General features: G+C 42.0%; 2 protein-coding genes and 1 pseudogene across 2 annotated transcripts in view; all 3 read left to right on the top strand.

The window, feature by feature from the left end:
• Nucleotides 1–585: 585 nt before the first annotated feature.
• Nucleotides 586–4,206, top strand: LOC109472525 (annotated as a pseudogene).
• An 861-nt stretch (nucleotides 4,207–5,067) lies between these two features.
• LOC109472710 (perlucin-like protein) lies at nucleotides 5,068–8,494 on the top strand. The gene is made up of 4 exons (XM_019772563.1): nucleotides 5,068–5,096; nucleotides 5,802–5,972; nucleotides 7,002–7,162; nucleotides 8,324–8,494. The coding sequence occupies exons 2-4, from the start codon at nucleotides 5,855–5,857 to the stop codon at nucleotides 8,423–8,425; spliced, it is 381 nt and encodes a 126-aa protein (XP_019628122.1). The 5' UTR covers nucleotides 5,068–5,096; nucleotides 5,802–5,854; the 3' UTR covers nucleotides 8,426–8,494.
• A 12,624-nt stretch (nucleotides 8,495–21,118) lies between these two features.
• Nucleotides 21,119–23,744, top strand: part of LOC109472648 (cytochrome P450 18a1-like) — a 4,675-nt gene continuing 2,049 nt past the window's right edge. The window contains exons 1-3 of the mRNA XM_019772483.1: nucleotides 21,119–21,414; nucleotides 22,331–22,485; nucleotides 22,973–23,691. Coding sequence (XP_019628042.1) covers nucleotides 21,212–21,414; nucleotides 22,331–22,485; nucleotides 22,973–23,691 — 1,077 coding nt within the window. The 5' untranslated portion in view covers nucleotides 21,119–21,211. The remainder of the gene's footprint in view (nucleotides 21,415–22,330; nucleotides 22,486–22,972; nucleotides 23,692–23,744) is intronic.

The raw sequence follows: 23,744 nt of genomic DNA, 5'->3' as shown, positions 1-23,744 counted from the left end.
GCGTGTGCGTGTGCGTGTGCGTGTGCGTGTGCGTGTGTGTGTGTGTGTGTGTGTGTGTGTGCGTGCGTGCTCGCGTGCGTGTGTGTGTGTATGATTTAACCAAGCATTAACAACATAACTAAAAAAAGCTATGGATGGATGTTACATTTAATAATATGTAGTATATGTGAACATGGTACAAAAGAAATGGGTATAAAATGTGCACGTGTGTAGAGCTTTGCAAACAACGATTAGTTGTTCAATATATTATCACTTACTCAAAACTTCATCACCACATCAGAACGTTTTTAAAAGATTTCAATTTCCCCCTTTGTTATCTATGTGCTGTGTCCTCTTTGCCATCATTTATCATTGGGTGGGGAACCGGACCTGTGCTCTTGAATTCCCTGTATTTACTGTTTTTTGCCTGTCTTAAAGTTGCGTTTTTTTTCTTTATTATATGTATTTATTTCAGTGGTGCCGTCAACATAAGTACTTTCCACTTGAGTGCGGCACCACCATGTCCTGTACCTCTTTCTATGTGAATGAATAAAAAAAAACGATTAGTTCTGATCACGAACCCCCTGTTGTTTGTTATACGTAGGAATGTCGACAACCGATACAATCTCCATCCCCGAAAAGGGAAATGGGGGAGATTCCAAAATCCAAAGCAAGGCCGCCCATCGTGAAAAACAAGCCTACGAGCAGACGATCACGGGAAAAGAGGCGGCCGCCGGCCCGTATGGCACCGCACCTGGCAACTACACCAACCCAGAACCTGAACGCCAACCCTCTGGTAAAAATGCCCAGCACGTAAAAGAAGAAGTACCATCCGTCCCTGAAAAAAACATTGGGGGAGATAACAAAAACCGAAGCAAGGCGGTCAATCGCGGGAAGCAAGCCTACAACCAGACGATCATCGGAAAAGAGGCGGCCGCTGGGCTGTACGGCACCGCTACTAGCAACTACACCGACCTACAACCTGCCGTGGCCGAGCCTCGATACCTTCACGTGGGAGATCACGTAGTGGTGTATTCGGGGCAGGAATCAGGAGATACTTACGGGTACAAAGAGGCTGAGGAAGTCAATGAGGGATGTGAGGAAGACCATTACTACCGCGACTACGAGAAACCAGAAGATGTCCACACTTACGAGGGGTTTGAGGAAAATCATTACTCACACGACTACGACAAACCAGAGGATGTTTACGGGTACAAAGATCCCGAGGAAAAAAGCTTTGCATGCAGGGCTAAAGGTACGTTACCATTAACGCATTGAATACAACATTCAAAATAATCATTGTCACTTCATTTTTAAATCTATTTTTCTCAATGGATTGGCAATTGGATAGACTTTTAGTAAAATTTCTAATTTATGTTGACAGCTTTCTTAAACTTGTGAATTTCATTACCTGCATGCCTTACCTTTATTGATGGACATTGATATACATATTAAAAGCTTAAAGAAACCAGCTTCAGAAATAAGTGTTTTGCAGTAATAGTATTGAAGATTCTGCTTGTTGGCGTATTTTATGCTCTGATGAATGGCTAGTTTCTTGTTTATTTGTGTTTCTGATAATCATGATTTTGCATATTCATAATCCTCATCCGTTGGAAGGTCATACGTATATTGATATGTGTCATTTCCACATTTTTGATTTGAAAAAAAATCCTAACATGAGTTTGTTTAATCAATATGTCTAATAATATCTTATACATTTCACCGGTATTGGCTCATTGCTTTAGAAGTTATACCCGGGAAGTTTGGTCTTGCTGGATCACATCAAACGGGCCCAACCTTATTCTTTTTTTAAATATTCTGATATTGTTCATGAAAAAACGTAAATGTATTATTAGTATAAAATCATAAATTGTCTATTACCATTAATTATTTATAAGTTAAGTAATTAATGGTCATAAACAATTAGAATATATTAAAAAGAATAAGGTTGGGCTCATTGTTAATTAACAGTGTTAAAATGACCCTCGTACCTGAAACAATGCATAATATATGCAATAATAGATATTCTATGTGTTAGGGCTTATCGTCGGAATATGGAATAAATGCAAATCTAGCAGAGTGTACTGGCTTACACTGGGTTGTGGACTTCTGGCCGTATCGTCAGTTGTCATCTCTGTCATCCTGGCAACTCATATCACCCACGGTGGGAGGGTAAGCTGAGAAGTCTTGTTTACAGGACAGCCTGCAAAGAAAAATAGCCTTTTTAAGAGTTTGCTTCATCTAGCCGAGTGTTGTTGATATCCTACCCTTTGTGCAACTGAAGAACAAAAATGCACCAAAGGCATAGGGAAGTGAAGAAAATGATTGTTGATATTGTTAACAATAATTCCTAACAAATATGATTTTGTTTTTCTGATAAACAAAGGGTATACCTAGGGTACCAAATCATCAATCAGAAGTGTTTGCAGAATTAGCACTGTAGTTTGATAAACTACTATTTGAAGTAAATATTGTGTTTAGTCAACTTTAGTGTTTAGCAAACAATCTCAAAGGCTGTACATTAGTTATAATAGTCAGGTACTCTAATGCTGCTGCTGTCAAAGATAACATGACAGGTCTACGAGCTTGTTGCTTACAGTTAGCCGGCTGAAATGTGTGTTGTTGAATGTGTATTGCAAGGGATGCTGTTATGTGTACACTTAATCTCAAAGCAGATCATACGGTGGCAAGGTAGTATCCATTGGCCAAAGAGATGTCCATTAGGATGGATACTGTCTGGCTTATGGACACTAACTGGCCAATTTGATACTGTCTTTTGCGGCCAAGAAACAACTGCTTTGAGATTAGTGTACACCCCCCTGAGTTGGACTTCATTAGGTACCTTGTGTTCATTTTTCAAAGTTACGCTTCCGGTTGTAGGTGGCTTTGCAGCAAAATGGCACGATGGAGATCTACGGAGAAAACTACTCAGCATTTGACGGGTTCATAGTGGTCAAGTCGACTCCAACGTATTTGCCATTCACAAAAAGCGATGTGACCGCTAAGGCTGCCTTACCAACAACTGCCACACCTCAGTCAACCACCGGTAAGCAATGTTACAATATCCCAAGAAGGCCCCGCGGATACCCCAACATTTTTTTTTTGTCTTTTGTCTTTTTTTTTTTGTCTTGTGGCTTTTATACTAAGTATGGGTTCACCACACCACGAAGTGGTGGTGAACCCATATTGCTTTTTCTGATGTTTCTTCTCCTCCTTCTCCTCCTCCTCCTCCTGCCATATCTTTAAATGGATTCAGCTTCTTCATTTTAGGGCCTAAGGTCCTGAAATTTGGTATGGAGGTACAGTGGGCAAATACCCCTAGGCGTTTTTTAAATTTTTGTGATACAGGCTTTTAGAATGGTTTTATTTGAGTTTTTTGGCTGTGTTATAGCAAATGTATTACTGTGTTAGTGTGCCTGTTTACCACGTCTGGGCATGAGTCATCACAATGGAATGCAGGGCATCAACCAATAGGCATGCAGCTTTCCTCTATACTTCTTGCTGATTGGCTGTTGGGATTTAACTTGATTAACACCCGCACAGAGCATTTCCACCTGCACAGAGCATTTCTTGCTGATTGGCTGTTGGGATTTAACTTGATTAACACCTGCACAGAGCATTTCCATACTGACAGTATGTCTTTATTCAAGTGTTTTGGTAGGTATTTCAAGCTTTTCTGCTCCAGCATTGGAATGCGGGGCATGAACGTTTTTTATTTTATTTTGAAAATCAACAGTTTGCATTATGCAATTAAAAATCCTAACCAATAAAGTAGGGAATAGCTATCCAACTGTTGTTTTAGTTGTATGTTACTTCATATTATAGTTATATCAATGTAAATAAACTAAATCATTGTTTTCCCTTGTGTTTCTCATTCTTTCCCTGCCATGTGGTAAAATGTGGTGAACCCATCGCTGTATTTGCTCCAAAGCAAATATTGGCCTTTCTAGTTTTTTCGTGTATTTTCTCACACAGACGTGAATGAGTGTACCAAACACCCCTGCCAATATGGACACTGTGAGGACCAAGATGGTGGATACAAATGTACCTGCTCACCTGGATGGACTGGACAGAACTGTCAGCAAGGTGAGTTTTGTTGTAGTGGTAGTCAGCTAGGTCAATATGTATAAGGCACGTCTCTGTACCATTTTTATCTTTTCTCGGACCCTAGATTCAAGCTGGAATGATGTTTATTTTCTGTCTCTCTCACACAGACATAAATGAGTGCAACGGAAGCCCATGTCAACATGGACGCTGTGAGAACACATATGGCGGATACAAATGTGCCTGCTCATCTGGATGAACTGGGCAGAACTGTCAGCAAGGTGAGTTCTTGTTATGTAGTCATTTTTAAGCTGTTCTTTTTCTAAGGATATACAATCATACATTTTGTTTCCTCCTTTCATGAAAAATTAAGGTATTGGGGTTAGGTGTTATGTGAAATGTTGAACAAATTACGTACATTTTCTTTCCTTTATCACACAGACATAGATGAGTGCACCAGAAACCCATGTCAACATGGACGCTGTGTGAACACAAATGGCGGATACAGATGTGCCTGCTCATCTGGATGGACTGGAAGGTACTGTCACCAAGGTGAGTTCTTTTGTCAGTGCTCTAGGGGCGATAAGTGTGTAATAGTGTGTAATCAGTAACAGGAATTCTAGGAATTCTACAGGAATTTCTGATAGAATATCAGTATGTGGGCGGTTAACATAGATTTGTACCTCAGTTTTATCTTTTTTTAAGTCTTGTATAGTGGTGGCGCTAATATAACTGCGAAAACTTGAGTGCGCCACCATTATGTCTTTCAAGTTTGTCATTTAGGGCAAAGGTCAGTAATAGCGCAGGCGCAGAGGGCCCAGTTCTAGTATATAGAGATGGCAATGTAATGTAGAGTGTAAAGAAGTCTTTTTCTAGGGAAATGTTGTTGTTTTGGACTTGGATGTTATAGGTGAGGGTTGTAGTATTTTCATTTTGGTGAGAAAACAGACTTGCAGCCATGTTTGTGTTCTCTGGCTGACTGAAGAAGATATAGGCTTACATGCGGTCATCAGCTGTCCAGAGAGGTCAGGGGTCACGTCTCAATGTTCGGGTAGAATTCTCACATGGTTTAGGTGCGTATGATTTTTTCATTTTTTGGGAATGGAGACTTGAGAGGTTGGCCTACCCTGCCAATGTATGTTCTTCAAGGTCTAAAGGTCAGGTATATGAATTTTGACCACGTTGTTTTGACATAATTCCCATATATTAACATAGGAAAGCCCTATTACTGTGCTGTGCCCTTTACCTGTCATTTATCTGTTTTGGCGACACCTCAGGGACAGGTCAAACATATTCTGCGCCAAAAAGCATTTGCTCAAGCAACTGGATCTGATTTTGGTCAGACGTTTCAGCTATGATCCACTAGCTTTCGTCAACGACTGAGAGACCAGAATAGAAATGCAGGTTTCTAAGCACAAACTATTGACTGATATGCAAATAAATTGAAGAAAATTATTTTTGGAAGTCGAAAAGGGAACAAAAATCAGACAAGTCCAGACAAGATAATGCAAATCAGGGAAGGAGGGCTACGGGTCAAGGCTCTAATGTAATGTTTTACCTTTTACTTTGATGCAGTGATGTATTTCCTTTTATATGCAATGGTGGCTGTGTATATGGTTTATTCCCACTGAATCAAAACCATTTGTACATCGATTGAAAACTTTCATTTTTCAAAGTTGTCTCAGTGAGAAATCAAATTCTTCATAACTAACACACATAACGTTACACGTTGTGTGAAATCAAGGCAAATTAGTATGATTTTTTTCACTCTTCGACAGCCCTACGATGTCAGACTGGATGGAGCGAACGTAACAACCGCTGCTACAAGCTGATGAGAGACAAAGTCCATTGGTCTGAAGCGAAATCACGATGTGCAAACCACGGTGCAATTCTGGCCGCCATCAAAGACGCGGGCGAGAACAACTTCATTAAAGGCCTCATCAAGAATGGTGGGTGACATGTAACTTTACAGTATCTATGAATCATAAAGACTTTGCAGCTACCCATTCAAATGGTGGGTGAAATGTAGCTTTACAGTATTTATGAAACTTAATTAAAGACTTTGTAGAGTCAAATGGTGGGTGAAATGTAACTTTACAGTATTTATGAATCTTAAAGACTTTGCAGGTACCCATTCAAATGGTGGGTGACATGTAACTCTACAGTATTTATGAATCTTAAAGACTTTGCAGCTATCCATTCAAATGGACTCGAAGCAAATACTAACAGTGCCATCAAGGTGATACTTATAGATAGGGTTCTTAGTGCTTCTGTCATTGGAAAAAGGGACCGCTAAAAACTTGATGTCTCTTTTGTTTACTTGAAATGTAACATAATATAACTAATAAGTCTTTTTTCTACTAATTTGTCTTAGTAGACCTTCAAGAAATGTTTATCCTACATGCACCTGTCTCGTTTAAACCAACGGCAATCATTGTTTTAACCATGCATACTGTCTTTTATCATTACATTGACTCTATTTGTCCCAGGGTTGTATACATACAGATACCTGATTTCGAAAAGCAGTGTGTTTGAGAGATCTGTAGTGCAGCACCCCATGCATGCGTAGTTTAGATGAACACGAGTGCATTATACATGGGCAGGTTTCTTCTTCTTCTTCTTTACTCATCCTCTTCTGAGGTGCAGCATGTGAAGTTTTGTCGCCAGTACTTTCTGTCTATCATTGCGGACAAAAGTTCCAATCCTTGCAGAGCAGTGCCAGACTGAATAAGACCCTTAAGTGTTGTGATTGGACGACCAATCCTCCTTTTTGACTCTGGAGACCAAAGTTGACCAAGCATGGACAGGTTGCATTTCAGATCTATTAAGATGCATTTTTCAGGGTGGCGACATATCTAACCTTAGAGAATTATATTAATGTATGTTTACCCCTGACCATAGCAGTAGTTGAATGAGCTTGATTTTTAAATATACCAAACATGCATATGTACATCTAAGACTGCTTTCTTTGATTGTAGCACCTGAAGGTAAATATCCGTTAGTCTGGCTGGGACTGTTTAAACCAACTGGGCAATGGATGTGGACAGATCGATCACGTGTTGGCTACAGCAACTGGGCTCCGGGCGAGCCTAATCACCGCCTCATCATAAAGGAGGACTGTGGCAGCATGTATTTCAAGGTCAGACGTCTGTCATTCTTTTTTCTATCAATGTGGCCGAAAGCTCAGTGGTATATTCATTGTGCGCAGTTTAAAGATCATAACCTTTTTGAATCAAACAACAAGTAGAAATGTATAACTGAATGAGACTATTTTGTTACTTGTAATATGGGTTATGGATGAGGAGGTTGGTCAACTGTGTAATAATAATAATAATAATAATAATAAATGGTTTTTATTGTCCAAACAGTACCCGTGCAGTCGCAGCCTTACGGCTGAATTGATGCAGGGTATATAATAATCAATACAAATCACAACAATTACAACATTCAAATAATACAAATGATACACACAGTCGCAAGGGTCTGTGCGGCTGCCATTCGGCGCCACAAGGTGACCTCAATACGACTTTCCCCAACCGAAGTTAGGTACCCATTCACACCTGGGTGGAGTGAGGAAATTCGTGTAAAGTGCCTTTCCCAAGGGCACAACGTCGGGGCGCATGTTCAGACATGTCCCGGGTACGACTCGGAATCGAACCCGGGTCTCCCGGTTCACAGTCGATTGCTCTAACTATTGTATGGTGTTTATCATGGTAAATGCTACAAATAAGAATTGTTTTGGGTCAATTGAATGTGGGGTCATGTGGCGTAACGGTAGAGTGTTTGGCTCAGACCCAAGAGGTCCCGGCTTCGAATCATGCCCATGTCACCGATCTTGTGCCCTTCGGGAAAGGCACTTTACACGACTTTTTTCACTTCACTCAGGTGTAAATGAGTACCTAGCTTCAGTTAGGGACGTCGCTCGGATAGGACGTTAAATAGGTCCCGTGTTGGGGAGAGCCACACCCCACGCACGTTAAAGAACCGCACCGCACCTATCGAAGGGAGTAAAGGGTAGGGGACCTTTCCGGTGTGAGTGGTTCAAACCTTACAGTCCGGTCTTACGTAGCTTGTACTGACATGTGCAAAACTGGTGTGTTACACCTAAAAAGGAGGTTTACCGGTTTTGCGAAACAAACAAATGTGTATGTGTATGTGTATGTGTATGTGTACATGTATGTGTACATGTATGTGTGTGTGTATGTGTATGTGTATGTGTATGTGCAAAGAAATTCAACTGCAGAAAATCAATTCAACAATTATCTTAATGTTCAACAATGACTGTATCTTTTCTCAACAGACCGGCAAGAATTGGTTTGGTGGCAGAACGAGGTATCAAGGACAGTGGAACAACGCCAAATGCGGCCACCACTACCCCTACGTCTGCGAGAAACCAATGTAATAATGCGACTTTAACGCGACACAATCTGCTCAATCCCTGACGTCGCGTTTTTGTTAAGTCACTGGCGATTTCTTGGTCATGTATTTTTTAAGAGGACTGCAGTAGGCTTATAAAAATTTTATGTTTTTTTGTTGTTGTTGAAACAAACATAGATTTAGATCTATGCTATGCTTGTACAAACCAACAACGTACATACATGGAGTTTATTGGAGCAAATTGAAAATGAGTATTCCGTATGTAAAACATATAGAAACAGGCAATGAACAACGAGTGTAAAATTCTAAATTTGCCTGTATAGTTGACTTATACTTTTTTCGAAGTACTGGAGCATGACAGGACCTACATGTGAAATATTTTTATCATGCAGTTGCTTGGATGATTAGAGTTCTGAAATTATAGAACAAGTTGGTTTTTTAAGAAGTAATGGAGAATGATAAAACATTCATGTGTGTTTTTATCATGTATCTTGTGTGTTAGCTTCTCGGATTATTAGAGTTCTGGACTTATAAAACATGATGGTGAAGTCCTAGTATTAAAAGCTGAGGAAAAACATCTGAAACTAGTACAAACTGTACCGTATATATAAGTGAAATATTTCTCTCGACTTCAGATTTAGGACATTTCGTCTTATTGATGCATTCTTTTAGAGTTAAGATTTTGTATCACAAATTCATGCACAAAGAATCTCCCAATTTCCTACCACAACCTGTAAATCGACACATGGGAGAGTGACAAAGACTTTAACTGCAAATAGTGAAAATGCTGTAGCAATACCTTGAGGTTCGATCAAGCTTAATTATGAAAATATCAATGCATGAAAATGAAGTACGAAATGAAGAAAGCATTATGTATAAATATGTTTATGTAGCAGTAGAATTAGTATGCATATTTCTATGTTTACATATGTTATAGGAAATGCAACAAAAAGATGTACTATAACATATTTGAAAACAAAAGATTGAGATGAGACGAGACGAGATGAATTCGAACGAGCGAACAAAAACTTGGATTGGACATTGGCCAGCAAATGCAAGAAAAAACGCATGGTCGTATGGAGAGTAAATTCCTACAGAGACAACGTGCTGGATGCCATAGTATCGTGGATTCTGAATTTCGTTTAGTAAGCTTAAGCAATTTTTGTACTTACTCAATGTATGTGTGAATGACAGCATATGTCGGGATATCCTCTTAAAGTTACAAAATGTAAAACACTGGCCGGAACCGTCAACAACTACACTGAGAGATTTAGACAAAACACGGGTCAAATAGACAATCCTCCTAAATGCCATATAGTCCTAACATTAACGTTATATAACCTACATGCAAGGAAACTGACTCAGTTTGCGAGACTCATAAGTGTGGTAGAAAAAGAAACATTTTTTTTAATGTGAAAAACTGAACATTTCTATGAGCCAATGGGATAACTTTTATCTCTAGCAGACCATTGCAATTTGACTACTGATATTTATTTATTTATTGAAAATGCAACAAGACATTACACTGACTCTCAAGGCAGCAAAGCTGATGTTAGAGAGTCAACACATAAAGACAAAACATATAGGGCACATAATATCAACAGTGTGAAATTACAAAAAAAAAATGATCATAAGAACCTATATCATTCCAATTAGCCGAGTAAATATATGTACACATCTAAAATAACACATTTGGAGGTCAGAGGTCGATAAAATAAGTCACAGTCAGACTACCTTATATGAGAAAAAAAGGATACTAAATAACAAGGTTAGAAAGGAACAGCTGGAAGTGCCTAGAAACGGTTTGTTGAAGTGATGTAAGTGTGGAAGGAGTGTGAGAGGCCTTTCGTTTAATGTGATGTCCATTGCCCGGGGACCCATTGAGTAGAACGCTGGTGGAGAGGGGCCGTCTCACGAGGCGGTACACAGCAGTGGCAAGGTCTTGTCGTGCCGCTGCGTGCAGTGGGCAGTGCAAGAGGAAATGTGTGACTGTCTCCGAGGTTGCACCACAGGCACATCCCCGGCCGGTAAGGTTAAACTTGGCCAGCGTGGAGTTAAGCTGGCACCAGCCGATGCGGAGTCTCGTGGCAAGTATGTTGCTGCGGCGGTCACCGAGCCTACGGTACCCCTGGTGGTGACGGGATGACAACATGTGGGCTCTACACCTCTGTTTGAACTGGAGGAGAGATGTGGCTTCCTTCACTTCCTTCGGAAGATTGTTCCATAGACGTGTGGTATATGGAACGAAGCTGCTTCCGTAGGTGTTTGTTCTACAGTAAGGAACATGCAGATGTGTATCGTTCCGTAGGCGGAGATTCAGTTGTCTTCGGCTGTCTCTGGTGGTGGGAATTAAGAGCTGGAGGTGGGATGGGACAGAACCTGATACCAGTTTGTACATGATCAGGAGTCGGTTGAAGTCTCTCCTGGTTGCGAGACTATCCCACTCCAGTTCTTCCAGGAGCTTGCCATGAGGCGTGCGTGCCATTGCACCTGAGACGAGGCGCCCCGCATGGTACTGGACTTGCTCAAGGGATTTAGCTGCCGTGGAGCTGATGTTGCTGAGGAGGACGGACGCGTATTCCAGCTTGGTGCGGACGAGAGTGTTGTACGCAATCTCCATGGCTTCACGAGGTAGCTTGCTTTGGAGTTTGCCCAGCAGCCCTAGTACTTGCCTCGACTTGCGGCAGACCACTTCTGAGTGTTCCTTCCAGCGAAGTGTATAGTGTATTGTAACACCTAGGTGTGTGTAGCAGGTCACCTCTTCAACGCGCTGGCCTGCTATGTAGATAGGTGGTAGTTTCACTTTACTTTGGAGTGTCCTGATACACATGACTTTGCATTTGTCGGGGTGCAGCTGCAACCCCCAGTCATGGAACCAGTTGGAGACAATACACAGGTCAGCGTTGGTCGTGTTGGCCACTTCAACGGCTGTGCGTCCGGAGTTATACAAAGAGGTATCGTCCGCAAAGCAATTGATGCTGGATTTGCTGGGTAACTCTTGGATGTCATTTAGATATATCAGAAACAACAAAGGCCCAAGGATGCTCCCCTGCGGTACGCCAGCTGTTGTAGAACCCCAGGAAGAAGCCACACCGTTGATGACCACGCGTTGTTGGCGGTTTGATAAGTAGCCAGAGAACCAGTTACAGAGTGGGCCGCTGATTCCGTATCGGGATAGTTTATAGATCAGGCCGTCGTGCCATACGGTGTCAAAGGCACGTCTCACGTCCAGGAACACCGCAGCAGTGCAGGCAACGTTGGGGTCATCTATCGACTTTCCCCAGTCGTCGATTAGACGGAGAAGTTGAAGAACGGTTCCGTCCCCCTTCCTAAAGCCAGACTGTTTGTGGTTCAGGAGGTTGTTGTCCGTAAGATACTTGTAGAGCCTGTTGTGCACAAGCCTCTCAAGAACTTTCGCGACTGTTGGCAGAAGGGCAATGGGCCGGTAGTTGTTGGGATCTGTCTTATCTCCCTTCTTGTGGACTGGTGAGATGTTGGACTGTTTCCACTCTCTTGGGAAGTGGCCGGTCGCGAGTGAGAAGTTGAACAACTCGCACAGGGATGCACTAATTACTGGTGCTGCTTCCTTCAGGAGGCGATTCGGTATGCCATCTGGGCCGGGGGCTTTGTTTGCACGCAAGCCGTGTAGGACATTGTAGACCTCCTCGACCGACAGTTGTATGGTGCTGAGTTCATTTTGTGTGAACTTCGGGAGCCTCTTCATGTAGTCTGGATGGGTACTGTCCTTGGTGGTCTGAACGAATATGTTATTAAGAAGTTCGGCCTTGTCGTTGTCTTTGTCATGTGTACGCCCCTGACTGGAAAGTGCAGGGATACCCGACCTTCCCTTCCCGGTGGCTCTGTTTAACACCGACCACAGAAGTTTTGAGTCGTCCGGATTCTTAATCCTGTCACCGACGGAGCCATAATACTCGCGTTCAGCACGTCTCAGTTCTGTAGTGAGGGCATTCTTACATTGTGTGTAGTTGCTCCAGTTTGTTTGGGTAGGATTTGACTTGTACAGTCGATACAGGTCAGCTTTCTGTGTGATCATGTCCAGTAACTCACCAGTGATCCAGGGTTTGTGCTGTCGACGGGTCAGTTTAACAGTTTTGTGTGGAATTGTGCTTTTCGAGATTTTGAGAAATTTATCCTTCCAGCCATTCCATCTAACATCTATGTTGCCTGTCATGACAGAGGACCAATTTGCCTTGCCTAATTCCGACCTGAAGCGGTCGAAGTCAGCTTTGGCATACTGCCAGACATGCCGTTTGGCGCTGCTTTTGGGAAGATACATGTTAAGCTGACAAACCACGACCGAGTGGTCGGATGTACCTACAGGTGCTAACGTGTACATCTTGTTAATTCTAGAAGGATCAGAGAGGATGACTAGGTCTAGGACACTATTACTGGTGGGTGTAACCCTAGTGCTCTGATGTTGAGCCTGGTAGAGTCCGTACCTATCAACTATATCAGCCAGCATTTGTCCATTGTTGTCAGTAGACGCCCCACCCCAGTCCTTGTAGTGACTACTGATATAACTTAATGCTATTGATTCTGGACCAAAAATCAGTATCTTAATGACTTTTGTTTTGCGACATTTCGACTTTTTAATGTTTATGTAATTTTGCTCGTTTTCCTAGCCTGCATTATATTTTTGATGATTGAATAGAGAAGTTTTAAGCTGATCTAACGTTGGTTGATTGCTGTTTATTGTCTCCGTGAAAGGAAATTTTGGGGGTGATTCTGTTTCTTTTTTGTTTTTGTTTTTTTTTGCCTGTGTTTTCAGATACTTTTATGACCATCATAACTTAGGAAGCTATGGATAGGTTGTGATATTTGGAAAACTGAAGCGTGCAATCGTGCACAAAGACATGCATATTGAAAGAAACCCCACCAGACGAAAAAGGTGGTTTGGAGGCCGTATTCGCAGACTGCAGCTCACGCGATCCTTATTTGGGCATAGCTCGGAGAGTCGTGTTTCTTTGAAAAGCATTTTAATTACATCATCATATTGGTGTGGGTGTACAGTTGTTTATGTGCTTATGATTAGTCTACTCGTTTTTTGTTTGTTCAACCAAGGACGCAGATCCCTATAAGACCTCCGTAAGCTTGCTCCGTAACTTCAAACCATTCAGTCAAGTGGTACACTCTTGTATTTCTGATGTTCTGTTGCAAGTGTTCTCTTTCAACAAACTAAGCTTTTTGTAAGTACCAGATTTCGATTCGATAGATTGTCCTCTCTGATATTTCTTGGCTCCTTGTTTTCCTTAATCTAGCGACCAGTCCCAGGGCTGTAGGAATATTAGTCTCGGACAAAAATCCCCTCAACTCACCTCACCAGTCCCATGGCTGCCATGTGTCAGCAGTAGCCTCTACCAGGCACCGTGGATCGCTGGAAAAATAGTAGAAATTGGCCGAAATAAAGGGATAGTATACCAGAGAAGATCCCAGGCCATAGAAGATTGTGAATGGGATCTTCTATGGCCCGGTATCTGGTATACTATCCCTTTATTTCGGCCAATTTCTACAATTTTTCCAGCGATCCGCGGTGCCTGGTAGAGGCAATTTCAGCCGTTAAGGGGCAGTGTGACTTTAAACAAGAGTTCTCCACCCCCAGCGATCCTTTATAAATCCCCGGGGTGGGCTTAGTTGACGTCAGGCGGGTACTGGGAACTGCGATCGGGGAATCCTGGCCTACAGTTACTGTTTGAGTTACTGTTTAGCTTCTTTTTATTCTGATCTGCTCGCTAAACACCATTCCAAATGTCCCATTGATTTTATTTTTAGGGCGATCGACACGATTTCGCAATCGACACGAGATTTGATGTTGGTTTTTTTGTTTGTTTGCTGCTGGGTTTTATGGCATCTAAATTGATGTGTTGGAGGTATTTACAACCAACATTAATAGTATGGGCCCCTAAGCTTATGAAATAATATTCAAAGACATTAAATAACATGATGTCGTGTGTGGATAAGTACGCCCATGTGTTTAATTCTAAATGTTAAGTGTTTTGTTATTGTTGCTTTCAGCGTAACACCTGTGTGCGTTTGTGTGTGTGTGTGTGTGTGTGTGTGTGTGTGTGTGTGTGTGTGTTTGTATACTCCAACCATAAGTAAAGAAACTATGGGCGGATTGTTAAATTGTATGATACCTACTATGTGTGTCGATCTTGCCAAAACAGAGAACAGGTCTAATAATATGGGCCTATTTTTGTCAGTAGACGCGGAAATGGCGAAAAACAAGACAAGTTTACCGCTGGTACAAGAGCATGCAAAAGGAGAGGATATCGACGTCGCAAAATTAGGCTCAGGGTGTCACCACCAGACAGATCGAAAAGATAAAGATGTTCATGTCCCAGAAATGCGCCGAGGACGTCAAACATGCGTCCCCAACATATACACGCCAGCTCCAACACGTGGTAAAAGTACCCATCACGTAAAAGAAAAGGTCCCCTCCGTCCCAGAAAAAAGCAATGGGGGAGATAGCAAAAACCGAAGCAAGGCTGCGCCCGGCATCTGTACCAACCCGGAACCTGGACGCCAACCCTCTGTCCCCAACATATACAAGCCAGCTCCCACACGTGGTAAAAGTACCCAGCGCGTAAAAGAAGAGGTGCCCTCCGTCCCTGAAAAAGACCGAGGCAAGACTGCCAAAGGCAAGGACACCTACGGCCAGCCGATCATCAAAAAAGAGACGGCAGTTGGCCCCCATGGCACCGCACCTGGCATCTGTACCAACCCGGAACCTGGACGCCAACCCTCTGTCCCCAACATATACACCCCGGCTCCCACACGTGGTAAAAGTACCCAGCGCGTAAAAGAAGAAGTACCCTCCGTCCCTGAAAAAAGCATTGGGGGAGATAACAAAAACCGGAGCAAGGCCACCCATCCTGGAAAGCACGCCTACGAGCAGACAATCATCGGAAAAGAGGCGGCCGCCGGCCCGTATGGCACCGCAACTGGCATCTACAGCAACCCGCAACCTGCCGAGGCCGAGCCTAAATACCTTCACGTGGGAGATCACGTAGTGATGTATTCGGGGCAGGAATCAGGAGATGCTTACGGGTACAGTGAGGCAGAGGGGGTCGACAAGGGGTACAAGGAGGAAACTGGCTCCAACAACTACGAGAAACCAGACGGTGATGTTTACGGATACGAAGAGCCAGCAGAAGTCAGCAAGGGGTTTGAAGAGCCTTCCTCCAGCGACTACGAGAAACCAGAAAATGTTAGCGGGGGGTACAAAGAGCCTGACGACGAACACACTTACAAGGGGCTTGAAGAAGAGCCTTCCTCCCTCGACTACGAGAAACCAGAGGATGTTAGCGGGAAGTACAAAGAGCACGAGGATGCCCACACTTACGAGGGGTTTGAGAAAGATCATTCCTCCCGCAACTACGACAAACCAGAAGATGTTTATGGGTATAACGACCCCCAGGATGCAAGCTTTACATACAAGGCTAAAGGTATGTTGAGTATAACATCAGTGAACAAAACACCAATGCTATAAAGTGCTAAACAAACAAAACATATGCATTGAGCAGGGTGGACAGAAAATTTATTAAAATTAACATTTTGTCAAATACGTTTTCTTCAAGTTAAATTCAAATTCAAATTATAATGGAAGCTTTTTTATTCTACGTCATGCAGCATTTGAAATAAAGAATGAAATGTGACTAAATCAATTCTTACGTTAAACATGTTTTTGAAAATAATACTGTTTTGTATTTAAATTTCAATAGTAGATCAAAAGGACATCGATAGCCATTTCTTTCCAAAACTATCAGCTAAATAAGATTTTTTGCAGTTAATGGTGCTGGCTATGTAGTATTTATGCCTTATTATGCTTATATAATTGTTGGCTTCTTGTTTTTCTGTGCTTATCATTGTATACGTACTTAGGTATATTCTATCTTAATGCGTTTTTATCATTCCTGTTTTATCTCAGCGTGTGTCGTTGGAATATGGAATAAATGGAAATCTAGCAGAGTGTGCTGGCTTGCACTGGGCTGTGGACTTCTGGCCGTAGCATCTGTTGTCGTCTCTGTTATCCTGGCAACTCACATCACCCACGGTGGGAGGGTAAGCTGAGAAGTCTTGTTTACAGGGCGGACTTCCCAAATATGTAGACTCCCTTGCAGACTTCACTTGGAGTTTTTGTCTTTGTCTTGGGGGAGGGGGGTCAATCCAGTCCAAGGCTATTTAAAGCGATCAAAACCCGACAGACGTTTTGTTTACAGGGCCGAGAGCCCAGAAGTGTAGCCTCTGTTGCAGGCGTCTTGGGCACGGGGAAGGGGTTAACCCAGGCCAAGATGAAAGCAATGAAAGTAGGTAGCTGAAATCCAGAAAACTATGTGTACTTGTCAAATCTTGTGGATACATCCTAGCCTTCCAGTGAGAGGAGATTTCCTCTAGCCTTTTACTGAGAGGATATATCCTCTAGCCTTTCACTGAAAATTGTGCTTCTTTTTGTAGATGTCGCTTGATGCAAAGCCAAAGGACAATGGCACGATGACCCTGGACATGCTGAAGGGATCCGGCAACCCATGGCAGATGACGTTCTACAAGGATGACAACTCGGCATTTGACGAGTTCAAAGTGGTCAACTCGACTCCGACGTATCTGCCATTCACAAACAGCATTGTGACCACCGAGGCCTTATCAAAAACTGTCACATCTCTGTCAACCACAGGTAAGCAATATTGACTTGAGGCTGAATATATTTACAAACCTATTAGCCCCACATTTGTGTGTTGTGTGGATCGTCAGTTATTGTTGTGATACTCTTTTTAAGTCACCAACAATTGCTTACAGCAACTTCTTTTCTTTGTCATGTCACTCACTCATTGCCCAGACCTGCGTGAAAGTACAAAAGAAGCATTGGGAAACGTGGACACCGTAGGTACAAAGATGGCGGACACAAATCTGCCTATGTTTAAAGTTAAAACTTTTGGTCCAGCACAAAAAGCTCTCTCACCTAGAGCTTTCGACCAGTCACTCTGGTCTTCCTCAGTAGACTGACCCAGTGAAGCCTGCCATGTGGCTTCTTTGAAGTGTGACGTTGACACTGGGTCAAAGAATCTGGTAGACGATGTCGGCCCCCGTCGCGGTTCAATGAATCTACCTAGTTTTAAATCACAAAATTATGGTTATAAATGTATTCACCTGAGGCCAAATTCTTTCATGAGTAACTTACATACAAATTGTGAGAAAAAGTTTTGGTTTTCAAAATCGACGAGAATGAGTTGTATAATATTTTGTAAGATTAAATAGTTGATTAATTGACTGATTACACGACTGTTTATTATACAGGCCTTCGATGTGAAACTGGATGGAGCGAATATAACAGCCACTGCTACATCCTAATGAGGGGCAAAGTCGTTTGGAAGAAAGGGAAGTTACGATGCACAGAACACGGTGCAAGTCTGGCCTCCATCAAAGACGTGGACGAGAACAACTTCATTACAGGCCTCATCCTGAATGGTGGGTAATATGCACATTTTTCGTACATGACTTTTCAGGAATATTGATCCATTCAGTGAACTTGCCGAAAATGGTAACATTATACAAGTCACCACTGTAGACTGGATTCTTAGTACTTTGGTTGGTTAATGGTTGGAAATATGTACAGTATGTTTCGTACATGGATGGTGCAGACTTTGCAGAAACATTTTGATGGCAATTTAGAGGAATTAAAGAATATGGTAACACGTGACGTGTGGCCACTTTTAACAAGATTCTTAGTGCTTCAGTCAATAGGAAGACAATCTAAGGGAGCACCTGCGTCTCTATACCCAATTATCTATGTTCCACAATACATTATACCTCATCACTGCATAAAATGATAAACTTCTTGAAGAAATGTTCATATTGAGACATTTCTTACCCTTCAAAGGACAAATAAATGGCATAAATTTAAAAAAAATGTGCCGTTTTAACCAATGAGGTTCAATTCATAATCAATGTTTTAACAATGAGGGTTTTTTTTTCATTTGCTCTCATTCTATCATTGAATGTTTTATATTTATTTTGCGCTAAAAACGAGTCATGAAAATACTGATTGACAGAAAAAGAGTACATAAAAAGGGCCCCTCCCCATAAGTCGACCGGGGTAGCAAATATTTTGATACCAAAATTGTTACTGGACTTATTGGAGGGGGAAGGACCTCGGTATCTACCAGATATTTTATTTATTGAAACATGCAGTGACAAGACATGGTGACGACACACTCAAGTTACACTTATATTCATGTCGACACCAGACAAAACATAATACAAGCAAGTAAAGCACGAGTTTCATATAATCAATCTATAAACTACAAACAATGTATAAACTAGTGAAACACATACATACCAGAGTCTTTACCTCTCTAACGTCAAGAAGAAGATACCAAACGTTTAAGCCTGTTGTTCTTTGATTGCAGCGCCAGGAGGGAAAATTCCGGCCATCTGGCTCGGACTGCACAAACAATCAGGAGCATGGAAGTGGACGGATGGATCACGTCTTCACTACAAAAACTGGGCTCCGGGTGAGCCTAATGCAAGGACGTTGCTGAAGCTTTTGAAAGCGGAGGACTGCGTTGCCATGTATTCTAAGGTGTGTGCTTCTCTTTGCTACGATAGCCTAGAATTTGGTTGAATAGACATTGTCTAGACTTGCCACAATTTTTCTTTATCTATAGTTACCAAAAGGACACTACCTGTAGCTGGTCAAGTAAAAATTCAAGTAGAAAAAATTATGTTATAATCAAAATGGGGGTTTGCAATGGGTAATTATGAAACCGTATTGAGCAACCATACAACAAAATGGATATTATGATAACTTGAGAGTCCTTATCTGTAGTTTAAAACAATAGTTTTCATCAAATTCAAATGTGGGTACAAGGGTAGATGGTAGCCAGAAGTAAAGACAATGATGTAATAAGTATATTAAATTTGATCAAGTTGCATGTTCTATGTTGAATAAAAAAAGGGAAATGCTTTCCATAAATGAACGAATACAAATACGACGGTATCTGAATGTATAACATGTGCTTGATCGTTTTTATAACATGTGCTTGATCGTTTTTTTATCAGACCGGCAAAAATTGGATGTTCGGAAAACACAGAAAGGCAGGGCAGTGGAACAACGACCGATGCAGCTCTCGTCAGCCTTTCGTTTGCGAGAAACCAATTTAACCCTTGTCCTGCTGGCATTCCTGGCACAATATTTTTCAATTTCATGGATTAATTAGATCATAGAGCCCCAAATATTTTTGCCCTGCGGTGGCATAGTTACTTCCGCATTTGCTGAGATGGTACTGTATGTGCAGAACAACAACATAGATGTCATAGTATGGCGGATTTGGCATCAACATACAATGCATGTTGTACGTTTTGATGTCATTGTGCACGTGGTATACGCTGGTAAAATGACTTTAGAATGCAAAGTATGTAACATCTTATTTTATTTTCCTAACAGAGGTTTTGCAAACTGAAGAACTGCATGTGTCAAATAGAAAATCCTAGTAAAATGTTGCCTGCAAGTCAACTGATTCAGTTTGCGAGACTCATACGTGTGGTAAAAAACAACACTGTTTCATATGGAAACACATCTTCAATTCAAACTGAGCATTTCTAAGAGCCTACAGCATACATACAGCATAACGTTTATCTTATGAATTCACTATTCATATCACTTGCTTATGTTCCACTGAGATCACAAAATACGTCGAGAGTATGTTTACTCCACTGTTTAAATTGTATTTTTTCTAGTTTGTCGTTATTTGAATAAAAATCTGACGTTGATTATCAAAGGGACATTATGTGAGTCAAAATGGAAATATTTTAATTGTGATTAAAGCCTTAAGCTTGTGATTTTAATTTACTTCCACTTTCAAAATTTGTGCAATAAACTCACCTTTTAAAACCTATACGAAGCCCTATTATGTACAATATTTTGTGTAATTTAATCATGCAATCTACATAATCTACATACGATTGTGTACATCTCTCTCTCCCTCTCCCTCTCTCTCCAGGACAAACGATACAAAAATGGAAGTTCTGCTGCAGCTCCAAGGTCAGCCACCAGGAGGCCCAAATTTGTCCTTGACCTTCCAACATAACAAATGTTGAACTTATAACAATCCGTAAAGGCCTTCTTAAGTTATGCGGGCACACACAGATACACAGACAAACGTCTGAAACGAACAAATACATCTAGGCATTTTCATGTAATTAATAACGTTAGCTAGGTAAACACGCAAAGAAGTTAGTTTATCACATTCATAAGAGAACAGCGTACCTACTGGGGGCGATATACCAGTATGCTTCTTCAGAAGACAAGCTACGCCATAAAAGAAGTAAATAGGTTACTAGTAAAGACTATCTGATACCGTATTAATATAAAGTGGTCTAATGTTTCAAGGCCAACCCTTCGGTTCCAGGGCCAATGTCCCTGATGAAATTTTACTCGTACCCTGAGCTCAATTTCCCAGGCCCCGTGGGTATGTTTACCTTTGAGCTGAGGCGTAGGAGCTGGCCTTAGGAGGGACTGGAGCACTGTAGTCTGGCATCAAAGCTAACCGAGGCCACCTCTCTGACCATGGTAATAAAAAAACTAGACTATTGATTACTATGCTCTGACAGCCAAACACGCTAGCGCTACATGCACTTCCGGCAACATTAGCTTTGAACTTCGACCCGGAACCACAACACGTGCGGCGAGCCGATTCTGACTTCCGTGTTTGCCTTACATGTACGTTAGATGTGTACAATAGGTGTTGATAGTTGATCGTTGTATTGACGTAACTTCATCGGCTGTCCGTTACTTATGGCGTTTATGTCGGCCGACCCAAGAGAGGAGTGTTGCAGCACGTTTTTCTTGCTCCTGCTGGTGGTGGTTTTGTTGGTTTGGCAGTGGACTTGGCAGAGGCGGAGGCGTTGGCCGCCCGGACCGCCTGCACTGCCGATCGTGGGACATCTCCCCTGGTTAGGGCAGAAATCCCACCGCAACCTGACAGAGTGGAGTAAGAGGTATGTGTTGATTTGATTTGATTTATCAAACTGTATAAACAAATATACAGCCAGGACTGTCCAACTAGCCGGACGCTATTATTAAGGGCTAACCCTCATAACTGGACAATAAACAATTATGAACAATTAACAACAATAATTCAGATACATTAACATAATATTAAATATGTGTTATCAAGTTTGTTCAATGTTGTTTTTCTTTGTTTAATTTTGTTATACCTTCGCTAATAACGCCTTGTTCGTTGTTTTGTGGATAGCACAAATCGGGAAGATGTGCGTGGATCAGTATGATCTTTGGTATATTGGTATTGGCAAATAAAGAAAATATATATACTATAACTGGTAAATTACTGGTAAATTTTGGGCTCCCTAGCGGCTGTCTATGGTATTGCAGCCATCATTTAGGTTTTGCTATTCCATGTTGTGAACATGCTACGGGTCACGATTCTTTTGATGGCAGATAGCGCTAGGGCTCTTGAGAACTCTGACGTTGTGTATATTGGTTTGGACCCCCTAGCAGCTTTATTTCAACTGCAGTTTGTTGGCAACTTTGGACAAGACAAGGGTGGCTTAGTACTGTACTAGTACTGCAACAAAAATTCTGAATTTCATTTCAAATTTCCTTCCTGGATTTTCATAGATGGAACAAAGAGAATATTTCTTCTCAGTGCAATTGGTTTATCGATTTTTTGAAGCTATCTGTGTGCAATTTGTGAATAGCTCTGTTATGCAACTATGTAATTGCAGGTATGGGGACATCATTGCTATAAGATTCGGTTGAAGTTCAACTTTCCTTCCAAAATTTTCATAGATGGAACAATGAAAATATTTCTTCTTCGGTACATGTAACGTTATATGTATCGATTTTTTAAGCTATCTGTTTGCAATTTGTGCTCTGTAATGCAACTATTTGCAGGTATGGGGACATCATAGCGGTAAGGTTCGGGTCAGAAGACGTTGTTGTGCTGAACAGCTACCGGGCCTTTAAGGAAGCGTACATGGACCTCAGCGCGGAGTTCGCCGGGAGAGCAAGCCTGCCATTGGCCAACATGTTCAGCGACAACGGGAAAGGTGAATATGGTTCATTTTCCAGTGACGCTAGCCTGTACCAAGCTTCAGATGGGGCTCTTTCCACCCGTTTCTGAAGCCTGGTGGAGGCTAGGTAACGCATGCCCAGGGTTCTTTATTTTTCCCAGCATACGAATGGATCTGAAATATGCTCTCTAAGGTCAACAAAGGATAAGGTATTGATAAATGAGAATAAATCAAGGTAATGTAACATGATATGACATGTGATATAGCATGGCGATCCAAAATGGGAAAGATATGATATATGATAAAGAAAGGTAAGTCGTCTCAAAATCTCCACGTCTCTTCAGTTAAATTGCTATGAGTCAGAAGCATACATTTTGAAATTCAGTTAATTTGGAGGGTACCATAGATGATGTTTTGAGAACCTTTAGAGGTCTATTTGGGAAATGTTACGTAGGCTGATGAGGCCTAAGGTATCCAACAACGTTAACTAAATCATCCTAAATTTGTTTGTTTCTATCAATAGGAATAATATTTGCACCGTACGGTGACGCTTGGAAAGAACAACGAAAGTTCGTGTCAAGGGTCATCCGCCACGCCGCATCAAACAACGAAACCGTCATGAACCAGAGGACCGGAACGCTAGTCTCCTCCATACTGCGTCACCAGGGCAAACCGGCCGACGTCCAGTCGGACGTCGCCCTCTCCATCTTCAACGTCACTTGCTCATTTGTGTTCGGACAGTGTTTCGATCCTGATGACGTGGCTTTCCAAGAGTTTGTGTCGTCCTTGAACAGAATTTCAGTAAATCTTGGCTCCTTGGGTCTATCTAACGTCTTTCCGTTCCTCAGGAAAGTACCTTTTCTTGGTCAAGCAGACGAAGGTCTTGAAGCAGAATTCAGGGAGTTGCGTCGGTTTATTGCAGATCAGGTTCACAAGCACAGACTGAAGCTGGACCAAAACAACATCCGCGGTTTAGTCGATGTGTTTTTGTCGGAGATCCAACGCCGTGTAGAAGGCGGGGAGAGCGCGGGAAGCTTCACGGAGGGTCACATGATGCAGACTGTCTTCGATGTCATCATCGCCGGTGTGGACACTGTCCTGTCCGCGTTCATGTGGCTGGTTTTCTACGCCGCGAAGTTCCCAGCACTGCAGACGGCGGTTCAGGAGGAACTGGACCGGGTGCTGGGAGGAGAGAACGTCTCAGCCGCGCATCGCCGCCTCTTGCCCGTTACTGAGGCAACGGTAATTGAATGAATGAATGAGTGAGTGAGTGAGTGAGGGAGGGAGGGAGGGAG

Source organism: Branchiostoma belcheri, unplaced genomic scaffold (genome assembly GCF_001625305.1).
Source record: "Branchiostoma belcheri isolate BF01 breed outbred unplaced genomic scaffold, Haploidv18h27 scaffold28, whole genome shotgun sequence".
Taxonomy (NCBI): domain Eukaryota; kingdom Metazoa; phylum Chordata; class Leptocardii; order Amphioxiformes; family Branchiostomatidae; genus Branchiostoma; species Branchiostoma belcheri.
This window is presented reverse-complemented; position numbering and strand designations above follow the sequence as displayed.